At 42.5% G+C, this 21,882-nt stretch overlaps 1 protein-coding gene across 8 annotated transcripts in view; it reads right to left on the bottom strand.

The window, feature by feature from the left end:
• Positions 1-21,882, bottom strand: part of LOC138676467 (putative leucine-rich repeat-containing protein DDB_G0290503) — a 154,652-nt gene that overhangs the window by 87,695 nt on the left and 45,075 nt on the right. For all 8 annotated transcript variants that reach the window (XR_011320786.1, XM_069765791.1, XM_069765790.1 and 5 more), the window contains 2 exons: positions 10,061-10,231; positions 1,590-1,644 (listed from right to left, as the gene is read on the bottom strand). Coding sequence is in view for 7 of the 8 variants with exons in the window: in XM_069765791.1 (XP_069621892.1) it covers positions 1,590-1,644; positions 10,061-10,231 (226 nt within the window). In the remaining variant the exon portion in view is untranslated. The remainder of the gene's footprint in view (positions 1-1,589; positions 1,645-10,060; positions 10,232-21,882) is intronic.

The raw sequence follows: 21,882 nt of genomic DNA on the forward strand, positions 1-21,882 counted from the left end.
TACTTTGCACGCTGCATTTAGATGTTAGTCTATGGTTTCCCGATGAGTTTTTTTTGAGTTTTTGATGTTGCATATATTCTGCACCATTTCGGCGAATATAAAGTAAATTAGGTTACTTGTGTTTTTTAATGTGTTATTCTGTGTGTTTTTTTACGTGCATTTTTATTGCGTTTTTGACTTAGCGTTTTTTGACTCTTGTTGGTATGTCATGTTTTAAATAAAGCTGCTTAGCTTTTTACGCTTCCTGGTACTTGACCTTGACGAAATTTAATTGATATAGTTATGTGCAGATTACATGTGGTTTTATGTGTTTGCGCATCGGATACACACAAAAAACACATACGCATTTTTTACCTACAGATCTCCTGTATCAATGCAAGTGTATGTGAAAAATCCGCACATAAAACTCAGCGTACCCAAAAGAGAAATTTTCACTTTGCAGATTTGAAACATGCACCACATGTCAATTTAATCATAAATTGCATAGTTGGCATGAGATTTCACAAGTTTTGAGAGTAACACAAATTTTGTTTTTCTCATTGTTTTTTTGCTTCATTTATAGTGGCAATTTTCATTAATGCTAGATTGTTATGAAAAAGTGTAAATAAATAATATATTGGGTCACAAAAACTTCAGAAATAGCGATTCAGTAGCTGAGCTGAGAAGAAGGCTCTAGGGCACATAAAGAAGTTCAGTGTCAGGACTTTCTTCTAAAGAGGAGTGAGCTACTTTATCAGTTTAGCACTAGTGCAGAGCTTGCTCTGGAACGGCAGCAGGCAGGAGTCAGTGCATCTGCACACAGTGAGGCAAAGGCTTTTAAAAACTGGCCAGGTGTCAAAAAGAGCAGAAAAGAAGACACTTCTCTTCAAGAAAAATATTGAGAACAGACTGATTTTCTGCAAGAAGTACAGGGACTGTACTGCAGAGGACAGGGGTAAAGCACTGATTAGGGAAGAATGGGCTGCCTTCAGTCAGTTGGCCCAAAATAATATCCAGTATGTTAGGGCAAAGTGAAGAAGTTTTAAATAATTTTTGCACAAACTTAATATTTTTGTCCTGAGTTTAAAAGGTTAAGAAATACTGATAATTATATGTCCGTAACCATAAAAAATATGACTAAATGATCTAATAACAATGAAGCAGCAAACTTCGTGAGAACCAAGATTTGTGTCAATCTCAACACTTTTGACCACGACTGTACAGTCTCATTTTTTAGGAACCATACACATTATTTAATAACTTATGGTTAATACAACCCCTGTAGCAGATATGGTGTACAGTAATAGGGAATATGTACTGCCTTTTATAAATATTTCCAAATATTAGATATATGAAAGCACTTGGTTATACATGGTCTAGTAACAAAACCCCTGTAGAATGTGTAATATTTGCATACTGTGCAGTCAAAATGTACATATACAATAATTATACATCAAAATAAATAAATATTAATGTGAATACACAAAGTATCGCAAATTATTTAGATCAGTTAAATCTTCAGTAACTAAGAATAATATATATAAAATTGTACTATGTAACAATTATTCATCTGAATCCATAATGGAAGATAAATCGCACGTTATTCTTACTTTGTACATTCGTAATTGTATCTTCATTTGATGAAATTGTGTCTAGTAGATCATTCTGCAAAACAATAATTGCAAATTTTACAAAGAAGGAATAGACATATCTATAGGTAATTTGTCAATATTTTGTGAACCTATTTTATACGGTGTCTTGCCTATTTTCTAGATAGTAAATAGCCCAATTACAGTTATTTTGGGATATATTAGGGTTCTTGTAATGAACCACGCCATTACCATCACCATCGCCATGGGGGCAGGTCTTTCCCCCTAACGCCTCCCAGCCATCACTCATGGCCTCTGTGCGCCGGGCGCCGCCTCCTCTTCCTTCATTAGCATCCCTGGTGCCTGCGCTGTAAGTTCGAAAGGCAGCGCAACTGCGCATGCCCGAAAAAAAAAATAATAGTGCAGGCGCCCGGAACGCTAATGAAAGAAGAGGATGTGACGCCTGGCACACAGAGGTCATGAGTGACGGCTGGGAGGCGTCTGGATTAGGGGGAAAACACCTGCCCCTGTGGCGATTTCGAGGTATGAGGGACAAATTTAAAAAACGATTCTTTCAGCAGTGCCATGGACCCAAACTAAAAAAGCCACCTTGTCAGAATGCAGCATTAGTGCTACACAAGGTGGCTCTTTCAGTTACAAACGCCTGGGAGGTGACAGGTTCCCTTTAAAGTCAAGCAGGAGGAGACGGCGCAGTGTGGGGAACATATCGGAAGTGACAGAGGTTTCATATCTACAGTCTCCTTTACATATCAATTCAAATGTGGATTTCTCAGGAAAGAACAATCAAGTTTCAGAATTGCCTCTCCCAGTAATATACTGTAGGTTGTGAAATAGGAGTTTGAAATCCTACTGACTGATTCCCTTTAAAGGCTACGGACATCTTTTACATGGAGAAACATGATTTTACATATGCAAGTGTTTATTTTAAATTCAACTTCAGACACCTTGATATGCCATTTGCAGCCTGATTCAAGTTTTAGATTTTTCTCTTGAAGGGTTGCCTCTCCCATTAATATAGGTTGGATGTGAACATAACCACTTTCTTTATTTGCTTTCAGAAAACAGCACAACTTTAAAACTCATGCATTTTCATCTCCATGTATCTCCTTGTTTATATACTTTTTGTCTGCTCTACATAAAACATTAGATATTAAACCCCCTTCTCCACTAAAGACCTGTGTACATACAGAAGAGAAGGGAAAATAGAGTCATCAGTCATCAGAATCAGAACCTTCAGCAGGAGCTCTGATAGATTTCTATTACTGGGATGCTTGGGTTCACGGGGTTCACTTTTTAAAAAGTTCAGTTCAGGACTCAAATTTGACACAGGGCTACGAACTCCATTAAAGTCAATTAGGACACAAACTTCAGTGCTGTAAAATGGCTGTAAAATGGAGTAGGGGCTGCAAAAGGAAGCTAAATTTGGGTAAGAGTAGGACACTTGCCCAACAAACAAATGTGGATAGGGAAATGACTTAAAATAAGATAAAATGAAAAAAAAAAAATATAATCTTGAACCAAGAGGTGGTGATCCAAGTGGAGGAGGTGGTTGAGGAGGAGGTGGAGATGGCGGTGTAGGTGGAAGAGGCGTAGGATGAGGAGGTAAGAAACACTGTTTTTGTATTTTGTTTTGTTTTTATTAATTTTGGGGGGGTACTCTGAAAATAGTGCAATTATCTGCTGACCATGCTCTCTCTGTATACAGGCCTTGTAATACTCCTTATGTATAAGAAGGCGACAGGACATTCTGTGTAATTTTGTAGGCCAGAGAGAGCAGTTTGATGAATGGTGAGGCCAGAACAAGTAAAGGTGGTTTTTGATTAGTTGGTTGAGAGTGCCTTCAGTCCCTTTGCTTTGCCTTGCACCCCGTCGTCTGCTGAAAGTGCAGATTTTGCACCTGCGGCCCTTGGGCAACTGTCTTCCATCTCACCCCCTTACAAATCTGGCAAGCAGTTTGAGCCCCAAGTCATGCAACAGTCACTCCTGCTTTTTGATGACTCTGCTGGCTGTTGTTCGCTATGTTTGCCATCCACCTGGCCCTGTCCCACAATTTGAAAATATTGAGTACACTGATGCTAAAACACTTGTTATGTTGTTATGTTGAAGGATGAATACTTGGACGGGGTAGTACAAGCGGTCAGCAGACCACCGGAGCACATCTCTGGAAGTAAGTATAGACTATTTTTATTTTATGTGAATAACACAAAGTCCTTTAATGAAATGGGACTATATCATAGCACTTCAATGAACATAAAGCAACAAAACAGCAATCTAGGAGTAAAGTGAACACCAGACCAATGAAACAGTAAACTAATCAATAAATTAGAATAATAGAATCATAGAATGTTGGAAGGGACCTAAGGGTCATCGTGTCCAACCCTCAGTGCAGCGCAGGATTCACTAAACCATCTCAGATGTCTGTCCAGCCTCTGTTTGAAGACCTCCATTGAAGGAGAACTCACCCCTTCTCGTAGCAGCCTGTTTCACTCATTGATCGCCCTCACTGTCAAAAAGATTTTTATAATTTCTAATCTGTATCTTCTCCCTTTCAGTTTCATTCCATTGATTCTCAAGTTTCCATGTGATAATTAGTGTAAGGATGATCCCTCTATACTTTGACAGCGCTTCAGATATTTGTAGACAGCCATTACGTCTCCTCTTACAGTTGTGCTCAAAACTTTACATACCCGGCAGAATTTTTGCTTTCTTGGCCTTTTTTTCAGAGAATATGAATGATAACACCAAAACTTTTTCTCCACTCGTGGTTAGTGGTTGGGTGAAGCCATTTATTGTCAAACTCCTGAGTTTTCTCTTTTTTATATCGTACTTTGTAGTCCACTCACCATTATGGTAGTTTTTCTTTTTAAGAAGAATGTCTTTTTTCGAATATAAGACATATTTTCAGTTGTTTCACACTTTTTTGTTAAGTATATAATTCCACATGTGTTGATTCATAGTTTTGATGCCTTCAGTGTGAATTTACCATTTTTATAGTCAAGAAAATACAGAAAAATCTTTAAATGAGAAGGTGTGTCCAAACTTTTGCTCTGTACTGTAGGTACAGTACAATCATACATATGCTGATAAACTGTAAATACCTTTTAAAATAAAGACAATCTCTGCATGAGTATCTGGATCTGTGTCCCTCCACCATGACACATTTTGTCCAGCTTCTTCTGGAGGCGTGTTTTTATTTTATTCAAGGAATATAGCAATTAAGAAGAGGATGGCCGAGTAGCGGATAACCCCTTTAAGGGTTAACACTCATTTTACCCCTTCGTGACCCTGGGTATTTTCGTTTTTTCGTTTTTCATTTTTTGGTCCCCTCCTTCCCAGAGCCATAACTTTTTATTTTTCCATTAATATGGCCATGTAAGGGCTTATTTTTTGCGGGACAATTTGTACTTTTGAACAACATCATTGGTTTTAGCATGTCATGTACTAGAAAACGGGAAAAAAATTCCAAGTGCAACCCCACACTTGTTTTTTGTTTGACTTTTTTGCTAGGTCTACTAAATGCTAAAACTGACCTGCCATTTTGATTCTCCAGTTCATTATGAGTTGATAGACACCAAACATGTCTAGATTATTTTTTTATCTAAGTGGTGAAAAAAAATCCAAATTTTGCTTTAAAAAACAACAAAAATTGCGCCATTTTAGGAAAGTAGTAGCGTCTCCGTTTTTCATGATAATGGGTCGGGTGAGCGCTTATTTTTTGCGTGCTGAGCTGATGTTTCTAATGATACCATTCTGGTGCAGATACGTTCTTTTTATCGCCTCTTATTGCATTTTAATGCAATGTCGCGGCGACCAAAAAACGTAATTCTTGCGTTTCAATTTTTTTCACGCTGCGCCGTTTAGCGATCAGGTAAATTCTTTTTTTTTTCTTGACATAGTGGGCAATTCTGAACGTGGCGATACAAAACGTGTATATTTGATTTTGGGGGGGGTTTATTTTGAATGGGGCGAAAGGGGGGTGATTTAAACTTTTATATTTTTTTCATATTTTTAAAAACATTTTGTTTTTAACTTTTGCCATGCTTCAATAGCCTCCATGGCAGGCTAGTAGCTGGCACAACTCGATCGCCACTGCTACATAGAGGTGATGCACAGATCACCTCTATGCAGCAGAAACCCAGCATTGCTATGAGCGCCGACCACAGAGTGGCGCTCACAGCAATCCAGCATCAAAGCCAGGGTTCTGACCTCAGACGTACTATCCCGTCTGAGGTTGGAAAGGGGTTAAAAAAAAATTCTACCCTTAAAAAAATGATTTGATCACTGCTTCAGTCACTAATTTCTTACAATGATAAAGATAGACAGCGCTCCATCCAGGTGTATGGTCAAAAAGCCAGTGGATTTATTAAGCCATAATAGCAACGTTTCGACCCTAGTGGGTCTTTGTCAAGCATACAATACAGTGCCTGGGTTCGGCTTTAAATAGGGTGTATGCCACGCAGGGCACCAATCCCCATCAAGCCACCCACTAACAAATAATCAGTGTAAATTCATATCAAAACAAACATCAGACAATATTACATTAAAAAGCCCCAACCGCCCATGTTACCATAATATAGAGCAGATAATTATTGCCCACCTAAACTGAGAAAACTGCAGTGATCACAAAGACACATAAACAATCGAGTTCCGGCTTCAGGGTTGTCATGGTAGCGTCATCCAATCACCGTCCATCCACATGATTCAGCGTGTCCATGATAGAGCCAATAGCTGTCCAGCTTCCTCTGTCGCCATGACTATTCCCAACGCCAATCACTAGCTCCCATATGGCCAAAAAATCCCTCCCCACCAATGCGATAACTCCTACCAAGACCAGAAGTGTAGTGCGTCATCATCAGTTGATCATATGTCCAAGGCGCGCATGCGCACTACTGCCCGGAACAGCCCTCGTCACATGATCGTGTCAAGAGCCAACCAGCGGCAGAGAGCGCCACACGCCCACCTCTCACCGCGCACAGGAGTCCACCAGCAGCGGTTGCCAAGCAACCAATCGACTCCAGACGCACTTGGTGCAGCAAAACCATTCTCATCCGAAAACATGGTGCTGCAATTACTTAGGGAAAGGTTATTACAGGAACAGCTTTAATAGACAACAACATATACTGCGCTGTCTATCTATTCTATTATTGGAATTCCTTATGGTCCTAGTGGGTTCCCTGGACCTGGACGGGCGCTCCAGCCTATGAGTGCTGTCAGCCATTTTTTCGTTTCTAATTTCTTACAATGGTCAGGGACAGCCTTCAGGAAGTGCTAGGAAAGGGTGGAGTTCAGGAAGCGTTATGTAAGGCTGCATTCACTGGACGGTATTTTCAGTTTTAGTGTTGTCTGTGGAAAAAACAGTTCTCAAGACCAATGGTATTCATTTGAGCTCTTCACAGGTTTATTTTTTATATGGACCAAATGTTTGCGTGAAAAAAGGTGTAGCATTCACTAATCTTGTATTTCAAAAGTAATTCAGATGACACTTGCTTACTCAAGTCTGTGGGTGCCAATAGCATCTGATTTTTATGGATGCATTGCCATTATTAAAGGGAGCCTGTCAGCAGTAACCTACAGACAGTGTCAGGTTGGCTCTGTTATACTGAGTAAAATGATACCTGGGTTGATGAAATCCATCTTGTGGTTGTTGTATTTTCAGTTAGTGAGATGCTTGTGCTTCAGGGTGGCCTGTGGGGGGCGCCTTCACTGCAGTATCATCGCATGTATAATGAGCATTTAATTATTTTGTTACTGAACCAGAAGAACACAGTCATAAGTCCAAATATACACAATATATAAACTTTATTAAATACTAACTGATCGGTATACAGTAAAAGGAGGGAAACCCACCCATGTCATCAACAGCACATACCAAACGGACAAGCCCTAATGCACTATACCCCATAATATAAATATCAAAGCCAGGTAAATATACAGCATATATCAGAACATCATAGCCATATCTTGGCAATTAGTAACAATATTCTAGTCCATACACCCGTCCCCCCCAACGCGCGTTTCGGCAAGGTGCCTTTCCCCTTGAGAAAGGCACCTTGCCGAAACGCGCGTTGGGGGGGACGGGTCTTGATTGCACGTGTACACCAATCATTTACTACCGGTATGTATGGACTAGAATATTGTTACTAATTGCCAAGATATGGCTATGATGTTCTGATATATGCTGTATATTTACCTGGCTTTGATATTTATATTATGGGGTATAGTGCATTAGGGCTTGTCCGTTTGGTATGTGCTGTTGATGACATGGGTGGGTTTCCCTCCTTTTACTGTATACCGATCAGTTAGTATTTAATAAAGTTTATATATTGTGTATATTTGGACTTATGACTGTGTTCTTCTGGTTTTGTGTGTGTTTTACGTATATGCAGTTTGTCCAGGTGGTCCTAGTCAATCAGATATTCTTTGTTATTTGATTTATGATATATGTTTAGTGATTGGCATGCTCCCCACTAAGTATTTGCTATTTATTTTGTTACTGGTATAAATAAATTAATGAAAAAATAAAACTGTCTCAAAATGGTGCCAGGCATGCCTGTGCAGTATAATCTATCGGTGAGCTGATGCTACTGCGCAAGGGCAGACAGCGCCATCTTGTTTGAGAAAAAAAAATTGTCCCCATTTCTCCACTAAGATGGTGCTGACGATGCCAGCCTGCTGAAGGTGATATTTTTCTTCAATATATATAATATTCAGTATGTAAACTAGGGGGCACCACATGAAGACTCCCGCCCACAGGTCTGCCCCAAAGTTCGAGCACATCATTAACTCAAAACTGAAACTAAAGATTAAACAACAACCACAGGAAGGATTTCATCAACCAAGGTATCATTTTATTCAGTATAATGGTGCCGACCTGACACTGTCTGTAGTACGATCAGCACAATTCTGCTGACAGATTCCCTTTACTAATGGCAATGCATCCATAAACATCAGGTTACTGTGCACAGTCCTGCTGACAGGTTCCCTTTATCATAGAAAACTGTTTTAGTCTGGTAAATGTTATTCCTTGCGATGAATTAAAACAAATGCCATACAGATTGCGTATAGATTTAAAGGGAACCTGTCACCCCGCTATGGCTTTTTTAGCTAAAAGAGCCACCTTGTGCAGCACTAATGCTGCATTCTGTGAAGGTGGCTTTTCTTTTTGTGCTCAGTGTGTTCTGATTTATTCACACTGCGGGGCGGGATCTCAGGTACATGCAGGCGCGAGATGAATTCCATCAGGTGATGTGAGTCAAAGGGCAGCGCAAACGGCGCATGCCCGAAAAAGAAAAGCACAGTGTAGGCGCCGGGTACATTACTGAAGACAGAGGAGGCGGCGCCCGCCGCACGGAGGGGCTGACTGATGGCTGGGAGGCGGTTGTGTCCGGGGGAAAAGATGTGCCCCCCAGACAGACTAAAGGTATGGTGCGAAAATTATAAAAATTAATATTGTTGCGTTGGAAGGGAGCACAAAAAGAAGAGCCACCTTCAAAGAATGCAAGAATGCAGCATTAGTGCTGCACAAGGTGGCTCTTTTAGTTAAAAACACCGGAAGGGGGGTGACAGTTTCCCTTTAATACTGTTGAAAAATCTTTTTTTTCTGGATGAAGATTGGACAATTTTTTAATACAAAATATAAAAACAACTAAGGGCGCTGCACAAAAGGTTATTCCTTGATATTTTCCCCCTGCTGCAAATAAACGGACATAACTACCACAATGTCCGGTATAAAAGTGTAAAAAACACAAATAACTATAAGTATATATATATATATTTGCGCTGGAGGTCCCAATTGGAAAAAAGGACAAAATTGTCTATATAAAATGATATTACTTATACCGTGACCGAACAATACCGAAATGGCATATTATTACCTTAAATATGTGGTCTACACAATCTTGGCAGGTATTTCCATGTAAATGCTTGTGCTGCCGTCTTCCAAGTGTATGGGCAGCAGTGACTTTTGTGACGATATGTGAGGAGAGGGTGTGAGACCTGTCCCGGCCGGTGACAGTCACCCCTTACCTCACAGGCGATACTCCGGGATCTTCAGCGGTGAGACCGTGCTTCCTCAAACAGGTTCACGGCGATAATCCAGGGACTTCAGCGGTGAGACCGCGCTCCTCTAAACAAGTTGCCGGCGAGGTGCAGTGAAGCTGCAGGACCTCGCGTGACGTCACATACACGTGATGATACACGTGATCGGCCTATGGAATGCACCTAAGACCAAAATGCTTAATCCAACGCATTTCGGAGTCGGCAGACTCCTTCTTCAGGGATGCAAGAATGCAGCATTAGTGCTGCACAAGGTGGCTCTTTAAGTTAAAAACACCGGAAGGGGGGTGACAGTTTCCCTTTAATACTGTTGAAAAATCTTTTTTTTCTGGATGAAGATTGGACAATTTTTTAATACACTCAAGGGAAATATGTCTAATAATGATCTGTATGTACATAGACATTTTCGTACTTACCCTTTCTTTTTCACAGATGGAATTCTGCTGCTCTGATTGGAAAGCGTGCGTATCTTGCAGCCTCTTCATCTCCTTATTGCTGTTTTCTATTTGTGCTTGTAATAGTGATGCCTTTCGTTGTGCAACCGATCTCTCTGCTATAAGATGTTGTGTTTGTCTTTCCATCTCTTCCTGAAAGAAAGTAATGAAAGCAGATTTATGTAGCTTTGCTTATTTAAGGCTGGAGCTGCACACCAATTTTTTTTCATGAAAGCTTTCATATTTACTGAGATTGCCTTACATGGGTTATTCAGCCTAAGGCCGAGGTCAAACTTGCATGTGCAATGCGAGAGATTAACACGAGTCTCTTGCATCAATACCCAGCAATTCCGCCAGCACTCAGGACCAGAGCGTGCGGCTACATATATTTCTATGCAGCTGAATGCTCCGGTCCCGAGTGCCGGTGGCAGTGCCAGGTATTGATGCGAGTTTCTCGAATCACACTCGCAAATGTGACCCTGGCCTTGTGGTACAAGTCTTCAGTCTCTCCGTGTAATTTTAAACTTCTGAATCCTCACAGTGCTCCTGGAGCGCATGGTCATGTAACCACAATCTTGCGATTTGCATACTTTCAGCTACATTCCGACTAGACATGTCCGGCCTTGCTCAAAACACATTGCATTGAGCATATCCAGGGTGGCACTGAAGAATCTTCACAGTGCGCTGTGAGAATTCACACATCTGCAGTCAAATAGTATGACTGCAGACTTATACCCTAAGGCCAGACAACCTTTTTAGGGCAGTCCCACACATCCAAATAATTCCAGTACCGGAAAAAAAACGGTACCGGAATTATCCGTGTCCGTGTGTCCCTGCGTTTCTGTGGCACATCTGTGTGGCACCCGTGTGCCCACTGGGTACCACACGGAGCGTGCAGGAGACAGCGCTAAAGATTAGCGCTGTCCCCTGCATCGTGCTGAAACCACGATTCATATCTTCTGCGCAGCAGCGTTTGCTGCAGAGAAGATATGAATAATCCTTTTATTTTTAAGTTTATCGTGTATAAAATAAAGGTCCATGTCTCCACCCCCTGTGCGCCCCCCCCCCCCGCTGTTCTGAAAATACTCACCCAGCTCCCTCGTTGGCTGTCGCTGCTTCCTCTCCTGGCCGCACCTTCTACTGTATGCGGTCACGTGGGGCCGCTCATTTACAGTCATGAATATGCGGCTCCACCCCTACGGGAGGTGGAGCCACATATTCATGACTGTAATCGGCGGTTTTCTATGATAAAGGGAACCTGTCAGCAGGACTGTGCACAGTAACCTGATGTTTATGGATGCATTGCCATTAGTAAAGGGAATCTGTCAGCAGAATTGTGCTGATCGTACTACAGTTCAGTTCATATGAGGACAACCAGCAGAGGGCGCCCTCTTATGATCTCGAGCCAGGGAGCTTTCTAGGAAAGTTCCCACGATCTAGGAACAGCCAGCAGAGGGCGCCTCACCGCAAATGAAGGTAAATGTAGGTCATTGACCTACTTTACCTTCATTCTCCAGGGTTTTGCAGCCATGAGCAGCTGCATTAGCAAAGCTCGTGGCTGCAAAATATTTTAACCCCTTCAGATGGATTTACATAGTTGGACGTGACAGATCCTCGGAAGGTATGTATATTGTTGGTTTATTATTATTTTTTAGTTACCGATCGAGGGTCTTCAGTGAGTGGTTTGAGCGTAGAATAAATTAGTACAACAACCTTTGTGATTTTTTCATTAAAATACTTTTTAATAATGTGTTTGTGTATTTTTTAACCCTTTACTAGTATTGGATTAATAATGGATAGGTGTCAGAATTGACGCCTCTCCATTATTAATTTGGCTTAATGTCACCTTACAATAGCAAGGTGGCATTAACCCTTCATTACCTCATATTCCACCGCTACACGGGAATGGGAAGAGAGTGGCCAAGTGCCAGAATAGGCGCATCTTCCAGATGTGCCTTTTCTGGGGCGGCTGGGGGCAGGTGTTTTTAGCCAGGGGGGGGCAATAACCATGGACCTTCTCCAGGCTATTAATATCTGCCCTCAGTCACAGGCTTTACTACTCTGGCGGAGAAAATTGTGCGGGAGCCCACGCCAATTTTTTCCGCCATTTACCCCTTTAATTTAATAGCTAGAACGGCCAAATTTTACATATACACACTACTAACATTAGTAATGTGGAATATATGCAAAAAAAATGGGGATATGAGATGGTTTACTGTATGTAAACCATGTCTCATATCATGTCGGGTTTAGGAAGGAGAAAGCAAAAGCCGGCAATTGAATTACCGGCTTTAAAGCTATCTAGCGCTGAAGTAATAATATATATACATATATGTGTCTACTGACATATATATATATATATATATATATATATATATATAGCAAAAAAATTGAAAAAACGCAATAGCACTCACCAATCAGTGGCAATTCAAACGTCCTTTATTAGAACATGCAGCAAATCATCTTCACGGTTCAAGGGAGGGAGTGAAAGTAGGAGTGCGACAGGCAAGACGACGACGATCGTTTTGCGCTAATACCAAGCGCTTCCATGGGTCTGTGTCCAGAAGGAAGTGACGCCTAGATAAGCAGGTAAGAAACAACCAGCTCCTCCCACGCCACCTCCCCCCGGGACAACCACAGTGCACAGTGTGTGTAAAATAACAAAAAACAAAACAGTTAAAAACAACAACGGCTAGAGCACCTTATTACACACAGCAATATAGAATAAGAACGGTAGCCAATTATAATAGACCAATCTATCCAGAATACTAATTATGTCCTCTATTCCAAGACATACAAAGGAATCCATACCTGAATTCACCTGACTCAGAGGGAAAAAAAAGAAAAGTCAGAGAAATATGTATACGGCTTACAAATACTTACTGAATAAACCTGTACAAAACAGAACAATTACTTACAAGATGGGGATCAATCTAGGATGACGATCAATATAGAACAGCAAATATACGCAAAAACAACGTTAGCGTTCTATAAAAAAACAGACATGTCAACACGATCATTAAGACCTGCTGAGCCAGTGGCTCTTGTCCGTATGATCCATTTAGTTTCTTGCCTCAGTAAGATTTTGTGCAGATCACCACCCTGCGCCGGTAGATTAACTCTTTCAAGGCCCGCACACATTAACACCTCTGGGTTACCCTGGTGTTCTTCTCTTATATGCTCAATTAATCTCTGGACACCTTTCCCGGTTTCAATAGATTTAAAATGTTCACGGAAGCGTACATATAGGCAGCGGATCGTCTTACCAATGTAGAACCTCCTGCAGGGACAGAAAACCACATACACCACATGCTGCGTTTTGCATGAGGTGAAGTGCCGCACTTGATGCATAATGGGGCCAATATGTACCGTTGGGCCCTGCATATGAAACTGGCAGAACGGACAGTGGCCACAGCGGTAGTTACCCAAAGGTGCGGCACGTTCCAGCCATGTAGATCTTTCTTTCGTGATCCGATTATGTACTAGCGAATCTCTAATACGTGCACGAATTTGTATCTTTGATATAGGACGACACTGTCAAAAGCAGGGGGCATAACAACCAATCAATATATTGGGATAGGGGCTCGGTGAGAGACCCCACCCCCGACACAATAGGTCTGCCAGGAGGAGCAGTGGAGGATTTATGAACCTTCGGAAGGTAATACCAGTGAGGTTTTACTGGAAAACTAGGAAGCAGCCTTTCAGCCTTCCTTTGAGAGATAACACCATTCTCCACTGCCCTCCTGAGGAAAGTACATAACTCCCCCTTAAATTTCTGAGTGGGATCGCTACTTAACCAGACATAGATTGTGGTATCGGACAATTGACGGTAAGCCTCTGTCAAATAGGACTCCCTGGGCAACAGGACCGTCTTACCCCCCTTATCGGCGGGGCGTATAATCACGTCGGTCCAGCTGGCCATCTCTTTTAAAGCCTTTTCGCTTAGTTTGAGAACACGGCGAGTAAATAACACGCAAGAAGGCTATGAACGCCAGTCTAAGGAGCTTTGTGGGAGGTTTCGTGACAGAGGTTACCCAGAGGAGCTATTGAGGTCCGCCGTAAAACGGGTTGAGATGTTATCACCGGATAGTAAGGGGAGGTGACCTGATGCTTCCGGACAACGGTTTACTTTCTGCTTTCAATACGGCCCATTAGATAGGGAAATAAGAGCGTCTATTCGCAGACATTGGCATGTACTGGAGAGAGATAGGGATCTTACAGGGAGGACCATAGGGGGCCCTTTAGTATCTAATAGACGAAGTGCACGTATTAGAGATTCGCTAGTACATAATCGGATCACGAAAGAAAGATCTACATGGCTGGAACGTGCCGCACCTTTGGGTAACTACCGCTGTGGCCACTGTCGGTTCTGCCAGTTTCATATGCAGGGTCCAACGGTACATATTGGCCCCATTATGCATCAAGTGCGGCACTTCATCTCATGCAAAACGCAGCATGTGGTGTATGTGGTCTTCTACATATTTCTCTGACTTTTTTTTTTTTTTCCTCTGAGTCAGGTGAATTCAGGTATGGATTCCTTTGTATGTCTTGGAATAGAGGACATAATTAGTATTCTGGATAGATTGGTCTATTATAATTGGCTACCGTTCTTATTCTATATTGCTGTGTGTAATAAGGTGCTCTAGCCGTTGTTGTTTTTGGGTATGTGTTCACTTTCAGGATGGCCGGCGGCATCGTCGGAGCGGCTTAGCCGCTCTGCGGTAAGCCCCGCCCCCTTTCTGGGACACGATGATGCCAGATGTGTTCACTGCACACATCCGGCATCATCGCTCCCCACCATAGGGCCCTGTGCTATATCTTGCGGCGACGCAGCGTCGCCGCAAGATATACGGACATGCTGCGATCTGAAAAGACGCGCAGCATGTCCGGAGTCGCAGGGTCGCCGCGTGCGTGTTACCACGCATAGTGGAGACGGGATTTCATTAAATCCCCTCGACTATGCTGTAACATCTGGACGCTGCGTGTCTGACGCTGCGGCTCTATGCAGCGTCAGACACGCAGCGTTTCCTGATCGTGGAAACAGACCCTTAAACTGTTTTGTTTTTTGTTATTTTACACACACTGTGCACTGTGGTTGTCCCGGGGGGGACGTGGCGTGGGAGGAGTTGGTTGTTTCTTACCTGCTTATCTAGGCGTCACTTCCTCCTGGACACAGACCCGTGGAAGCGCTTGGTATTAGCGCGAAACGATCGTCGTCATCTTGCCTGTCGCACTCCTACTTTCACTCCCTCCCTTGAACCGTGAAGATGATTTGCTGCATGTTCTAATAAAGGACGTTTGAATTGCCACTGATTGGTGAGTGCTATTGCGTTTTTTCTATTTTTTGATTTACATGGACACTTTGTTTCACGCAAGCACCGCCTTTCACCTGATCGGACTACCTTTTGTTGGGAAACTCTCCACATTGAGTTTATAATCTCTGCTAAGTCGAGCTGTGCCGCTCACTTTTTTCTTTTTTTTTTTTCTTTTTCTGGTCTGGATAAATATATATAGACAGTATATATATATATATATATATATATATATATATATATATATATATATATTTTTTACACATGGATCCCTTGTATAGGCGTATGTCGGTTTGGCAAGCCTGCGATAAAAACACGCAGTACGGCTGCCATACGGATTACATACGGAGGATGCCATACGCAAAAAACGCTGACACACCCTGCCTACGGAGGAGCTACGGACCACTATTTTGGGGACTTTTCAGCGTATTACGGCCATAATATACGGACCGTATTTTCGCACGCTGTGTGTGACGCCGGCCTTAAGCAAATTGACAGCCTCACGTACATGTGACTTTGACTACTTGTGCACCACTACAGTTAAAAAGGATTTTTCTATAGATCAACAATCTTCATTGTGACTAAAAAAACAAACCTTAAAAAAATGTAGTTTGTTTTATTTTTATTTTTTTCGACAAAATGTTTGATGCATTATTATAAGTTAAACCCGATGGATGTATGGCTACCTTCAGCTGTAAAAAATATGAAACTATTTCTGTAAAATACAGCTCTGTCAAAAATTAAAAGACCACTGCAAAATTTTCATTTTTTTCTGATTTTTCTCTTACTAGGTATATTTTTGAGTAAAATGTAAATTGTTCTTTTTTTCTATAAACTACTGACAACATGTCTCCGATGTTCCAAGCAATACATTTTGTATTTATTTTCTGAAAATGAGAAATGGTCAAAATAACAAAAAAATGCATTGCTTGTAGACCTCAAATAATGCAAAAAAAATAAATAAAAAAACAAGTTCATAATCATTTAGAAGCAAGAATACTAATGTTCTAACTGAGGAAAAGTTCAGAAATCAATATTTTGTGGAATAACCATGATTTTTAGTCACAGCTTTCATGCGTCTTGGCATGCTTTCCACCAGTCTTTCACACTGCTTTTGGGTGACCTTATGCTACTTCTGGTACACAAATTTAAACAGTTCTTCTTTGTTTGATGGCTTGTGACTATCTATCTTCCTCTTGATTACAAACTGCCCAATTCCAGCCTTGCTGAAACATCCCCAGATCATCACCGATCCTCCACCAAATTTCACAGTAGGTGCAAGACACTGTGGCTTGTACGCCTCTCCAGGTCTCCGTCTAACCATTAGATGACCAGGTGTTGATCTGGGGATGCTTCAGCTAGGCAGGAATTTGGCAGGTCAATCTTTGCGAAGGACGTGTGAATCAAGCCGTATACAAGGTTATCCTGGAAAAACAGTTGATTCCTTCTGATCAGGCAATGTTCCCCGACACTAAGGACTGTTTTTTTCCAGCAGGACAATGCACCATGCCCCAAAAGCTAGGTCAATCAAGGTGTGGATGAAGGACCACCACATCAAATCCCTCTCATGGCTAGCCCAATCTCCAGACCTGAACCCCATTGAAAACCTCTGGAATGTAATCAAGAGGAAAATGGATAGTCACAAGCCATCAAAGAAGAACTGCTTACATTTTTGTACCAGAAGTGGCATAAGGTCATTTTATTCTGTCTGCATTCAGGGAATAACCAAAGTGTAATTACCAGGTGACCTTCTGCTTGAATCAAGATTTTGTGTTAACCCCTTCATGACCCAGCCTATTTTGACCTTAAAGACCTTGCCGTTTTTTGCAATTCTGACCAGTGTCCCTTTATGAGGTAATAACTCAGGAACGCTTCAACGGATCCTAGCGGTTCTGAGATTGTTTTTTCGTGACATATTGGGCTTCATGTTAGTGGTAAATTTAGGTCAATAAATTCTGCGTTTATTTGTGATAAAAACGGAAATTTGGCGAAAATTTTGAAAATTTTGCAATTTTCACATTTTGAATTTTTATTCTGTTAAACCAGAGAGATATGTGACACAAAATAGTTAATAAATAACATTTCCCACATGTTTACTTTACATCAGCACAATTTTGGAAACAAAATTTTTTTTTGTTAGGAAGTTATAAGGGTTAAAATTTGACCAGCGATTTGTCATTTTTACAACGAAATTTACAAAACCATTTTTTTTAGGGACCACCTCACATTTGAAGTCAGTTTGAGGGGTCTATATGGCTGAAAATACCCAAAAGTGACACCATTCTAAAAACTGCACCCCTCAAGGTACTCAAAACCACATTCAAGAAGTTTATTAACCCTTCAGGTGCTTCACAGCAGCAGAAGCAACAAGAAAGGAAAAAATGAGCATTTAACTTTTTAGTCACAAAAGTTATCTTTTAGCAACAATTTTTTTATTTTCCCAATGGTAAAAGGAGAAACTGAACCACGCAAGTTGTTGTCCAATTTGTCCTGAGTACGCTGATACCTCATATGTGGGGGTAAACCACTGTTTGGGCGCATGGCAGGGCTTGGAAGGGAAGGAGCGCCATTTGACTTTTTGAATCAAAAATTGGCTCCACTCTTTAGCGGACACCATGTCACGTTTGGAGAGCACCCGTGTGCCTAAAAATTGGAGCTCCCCCACAAGTCACCCCATTTTGGAAACTAGACGCCCCAAGGAACTTATCTAGATGCATAGTGAGCACTTTGAACCCCCACGTGCTTCACAAATTGATCCGTAAGAATGAAAAAGTACTTTTTTTTCACAAAAAAATTCTTTTAACCTCAATTTTTTTCATTTTCACATGGGCAACAGGATAAAATGGATCCTAAAATGTGTTGGGCAATTTCTCCTGAGTACACCAATAGCTCACATGTGGGGGTAAACCACTGTTTGGGCACATGGTAAGGCTCGGAAGGGAAGGAGCGCCATTTGACTTTTTGAATGAAAAATTATTTCCATCGTTAGCGGACACCATGTCGCGTTTGGATAGCTCCTGTGTGCCTAAACATTGGCGCTCCCCCACAAGTGACCCCATTTTGGAAACTAGACCCCCCAAGGAACTTATTTAGATGCCTAGTGAGCACTTTAAACCCTCAGGTACTTCATAAATTGATCTGTAAAAATGAAAAAGTACTTTTTTTTCACATAAAAATTCTTTTCGCCTCAATTTTTTCATTTTCACATGGGCAGTAGGATAAAATGGATCATAAAATTTGTTGGGCAATTTCTCCCGAGTACGCCGATACCTCATATGTGGGGGTAAACCACTGTTTGGGCACCCGGCAGGGCTCGGAAGGGAAGGCGCGCCATTTGACTTTTTGAATGGAAAATTAGCTCCAATTGTTAGCGGAGACCATGTCGCGTTTGGAGAGCCCCTGTGTGCCTAAACATTGGAGCTCCCCCACAAGTGACCCCATTTTGGAAACTAGACCCCCCAAGGAACTAGATGCATATTGAGCACTTTAAACCCCCAGGTGCTTCACAGAAGTTTATAACGCAGAGCCATGAAAATAAAAAATAATTTTTCTTTCCTCAAAAATGATTTTTTAGCCTGGAATTTCCTATTTTGCCAAGGATAATAGGAGAAATTGGACCCCAAATATTGTTGTCCAGTTTGTCCTGAGTACGCTGATACCCCATATGTGGGGGTAAACCACTGTTTGGGCGCACGGCAGGGCTCGGAAGGGATGGCACGCCATTTGGCTTTTTAAATGGAAAATTAGCTCCAATCATTAGCGGACACCATGTCACGTTTGGAGAGCCCCTGTGTGCCTAAACATTGGAGATCCCCCAGAAATGACCCTATTTTGGAAACTAGACCCCCAAAGGAACTAATCTAGATGTGTGGTGAGGACTTTGAACCCCCAAGTGCTTCACAGAAGTTTATAACGCAGAGCCATGAAAATAAAATAAAAAAATTATTTTCTCAAAAATGATCTTTTAGCCTGCAATTTTTTATTTTCCCAAGGGTATCAGGAGAAATTTGACCCCAAAAGTTGTTGTCCAGTTTCTCCTGAGTACGCTGATACCCCATATGTGGGGGTAAATCACTGTTTGGGCACATGCCGGGGCTCGGAAGTGAAGTAGTGACGTTTTGAAATGCAGACTTTGATGGAATGCTCTGCGGGCGTCACATTGCGTTTGCAGAGCTCCTGATGTGCCTAAACAGTAGAAACCCCCCACAAGTGACCCCATTTTGGAAACTAGACCCCGAAAGGAACTTATCTAGATGTGTGGTGAGCACTTTGAACCCCCAAGTGCTTCATAGAAGTTTATAATGCAGAGCCGTGAAAATAATAAATACATTTTCTTTCCTCAAAAATAATTATTTAGCCCAGAATTTTTTATTTTCCCAAGGGTAACAGGAGAAATTGGACCCCATTAGTTGTTGTCCAGTTTCTCCTGAGTACGCTGATACCCCATGTGTGGGGGTAAACCACTGTTTGGGCACACGTCGGGGCTCAGAAGGGAAGTAGTGACTTTTGAAATGCAGACTTTGATGGAATGGTCTGCGGGCGTCACATTGCGTTTGCAGAGCCCCTGGTGTGCCTAAACAGTAGAAACCCCCACAAGTGACCACATTTTAGAAACTAGACCCCCCAAGGAACTTATCTAGATATGTGGTGAGCACTTTGAACCCCCAAGTGCTTCACAGACGTTTACAACGCAGAGCCGTGAAAATAAAAAATCATTTTTCTTTCCTCAAAAATGATGTTTTAGCAAGCATTTTTTTAGATTCACAAGGGTAACAGGAGAAATTGGACCCCAGTAATTGTTGCGCAGTTTATCCTGAGTATGCTGGTACCCCATATGTGGGGGTAAACCACTGTTTGGGCACACGTCAGGGCTCGGAAGTGAGGGAGCACCATTTGACTTTTTGAATACGAGATTGGCTGGAATCAATGGTGGCGCCATGTTGCGTTTGGAGACCCCTGATGTGCCTAAACAGTGGTAACCCCTCAATTCTACCTCCAACACTAACCCCAACACACCCCTAACCCTAATCCCAACTGTAGCCATAACCCTAATCGCAACCCTAACCACAACCCTAATTCCAACCCTAACCCTAAGGCTATGTGCCCACGTTGCGGATTCGTGTGAGATATTTCCGCACCATTTTTGAAAATTCCGCGGGTAAAAGGCACTGCGTTTTACCTGCGGATTTTCCGCGGATTTCCAGTGTTTTATGTGCGGATTTCACCTGCGGATTCCTATTGAGGAACAGGTGTAAAACGCCGCGGAATCCGCACAAAGAATTGACATGCTGCGGAAAATACAATGCAGCGTTTCCGCGCGGTATTTTCTGCACCATGGGCACAGCGGATTTGGTTTTTCATATGTTTACATGGTACTGTAAACCTGATGGAATACTGCTGCGAATCCGCAGTGGCCAATCCGCAGCCAAATCCGCACCGTGTGCACATAGCCTAATTCTAAAGGTATGTGCACACTGCGGAAAACGCTGCAGATCCGCAGCAGTTTCCCATGAGTTTACAGTTCAATGTAGACCTATGGGAAACAAAAATCGCTGTACACATGCTGCGGAAAAACTGCACGGAAACGCAGCGGTTTACATTCCGCAGCATGTCACTTCTTTGTGCGGATTCCGCAGCGGTTTTACAACTGCTCAAATAGAAAATTGCAATTGTAAAACCGCAGTGAAATGCGCAGAAAAAAACGCGGTAACTCCGCCATATATCCGCAGCGGTTTAGCACTGCGGATTTATCAAATCCGCAGCGGAAAAATCCGCAGAGGACCAGAATACGTGTGCACATACCGAAACCCTAACCCTAGCCCTAACCCCTAACCCTAACCCTACCCCTAGCCCTAACCCTAGCCCTACCCCTACCCCTAACCCTATCCCTAACCCTATCCCTACCCCTAACCCTACCCCTACCCCTAACCCTACCCCTAACCCTACCCCTAACCCTACCCCTAACCCTAACCCTATACCTACCCCTAACCCTACCCCTAACCCTATTCTAACATCTAGTGGAAAAAAAAAATTTCTTTATTTTTTTATTGTCCCTACCTATGGGGGTGACAAAGGGGGGGGGGGGTCATTTATTATTTTTTTTATTTTGATCACTGAGATATAATCTATCTCAGTGATCAAAATGCACTTTGGAACGAATCTGCTGGCCGGCAGATTCGGCGGGCGCACTGCGCATGCGCCTGCCATTTTGGAAGATGGCGGCGCCCAGGGAGAAGACGGACGGGACCCCGGCAGGATCGGTAAGTATGATGGGGTGGGTGGGGACCACGGGGGGGGGATCGGAGCACGGGGGGGGAATCGGAGCGCGGCAGGCGTGGAACGGAGCACGGGGGCGTGGAACGGAGCACGGGGGGGCTGGAATGGAGCACACGGGGGGAACGGAGCACGGGGGGGTGGATCGGAATGCAGGGGGGGTGATTGGAGCACGGGGGGGGTGATTGGAGCACGGGGGGAGCGGACAAGAGCACGGGG

This window comes from Ranitomeya imitator, chromosome 4, assembly GCF_032444005.1.
Source record: "Ranitomeya imitator isolate aRanImi1 chromosome 4, aRanImi1.pri, whole genome shotgun sequence".
NCBI lineage: Eukaryota > Metazoa > Chordata > Amphibia > Anura > Dendrobatidae > Ranitomeya > Ranitomeya imitator.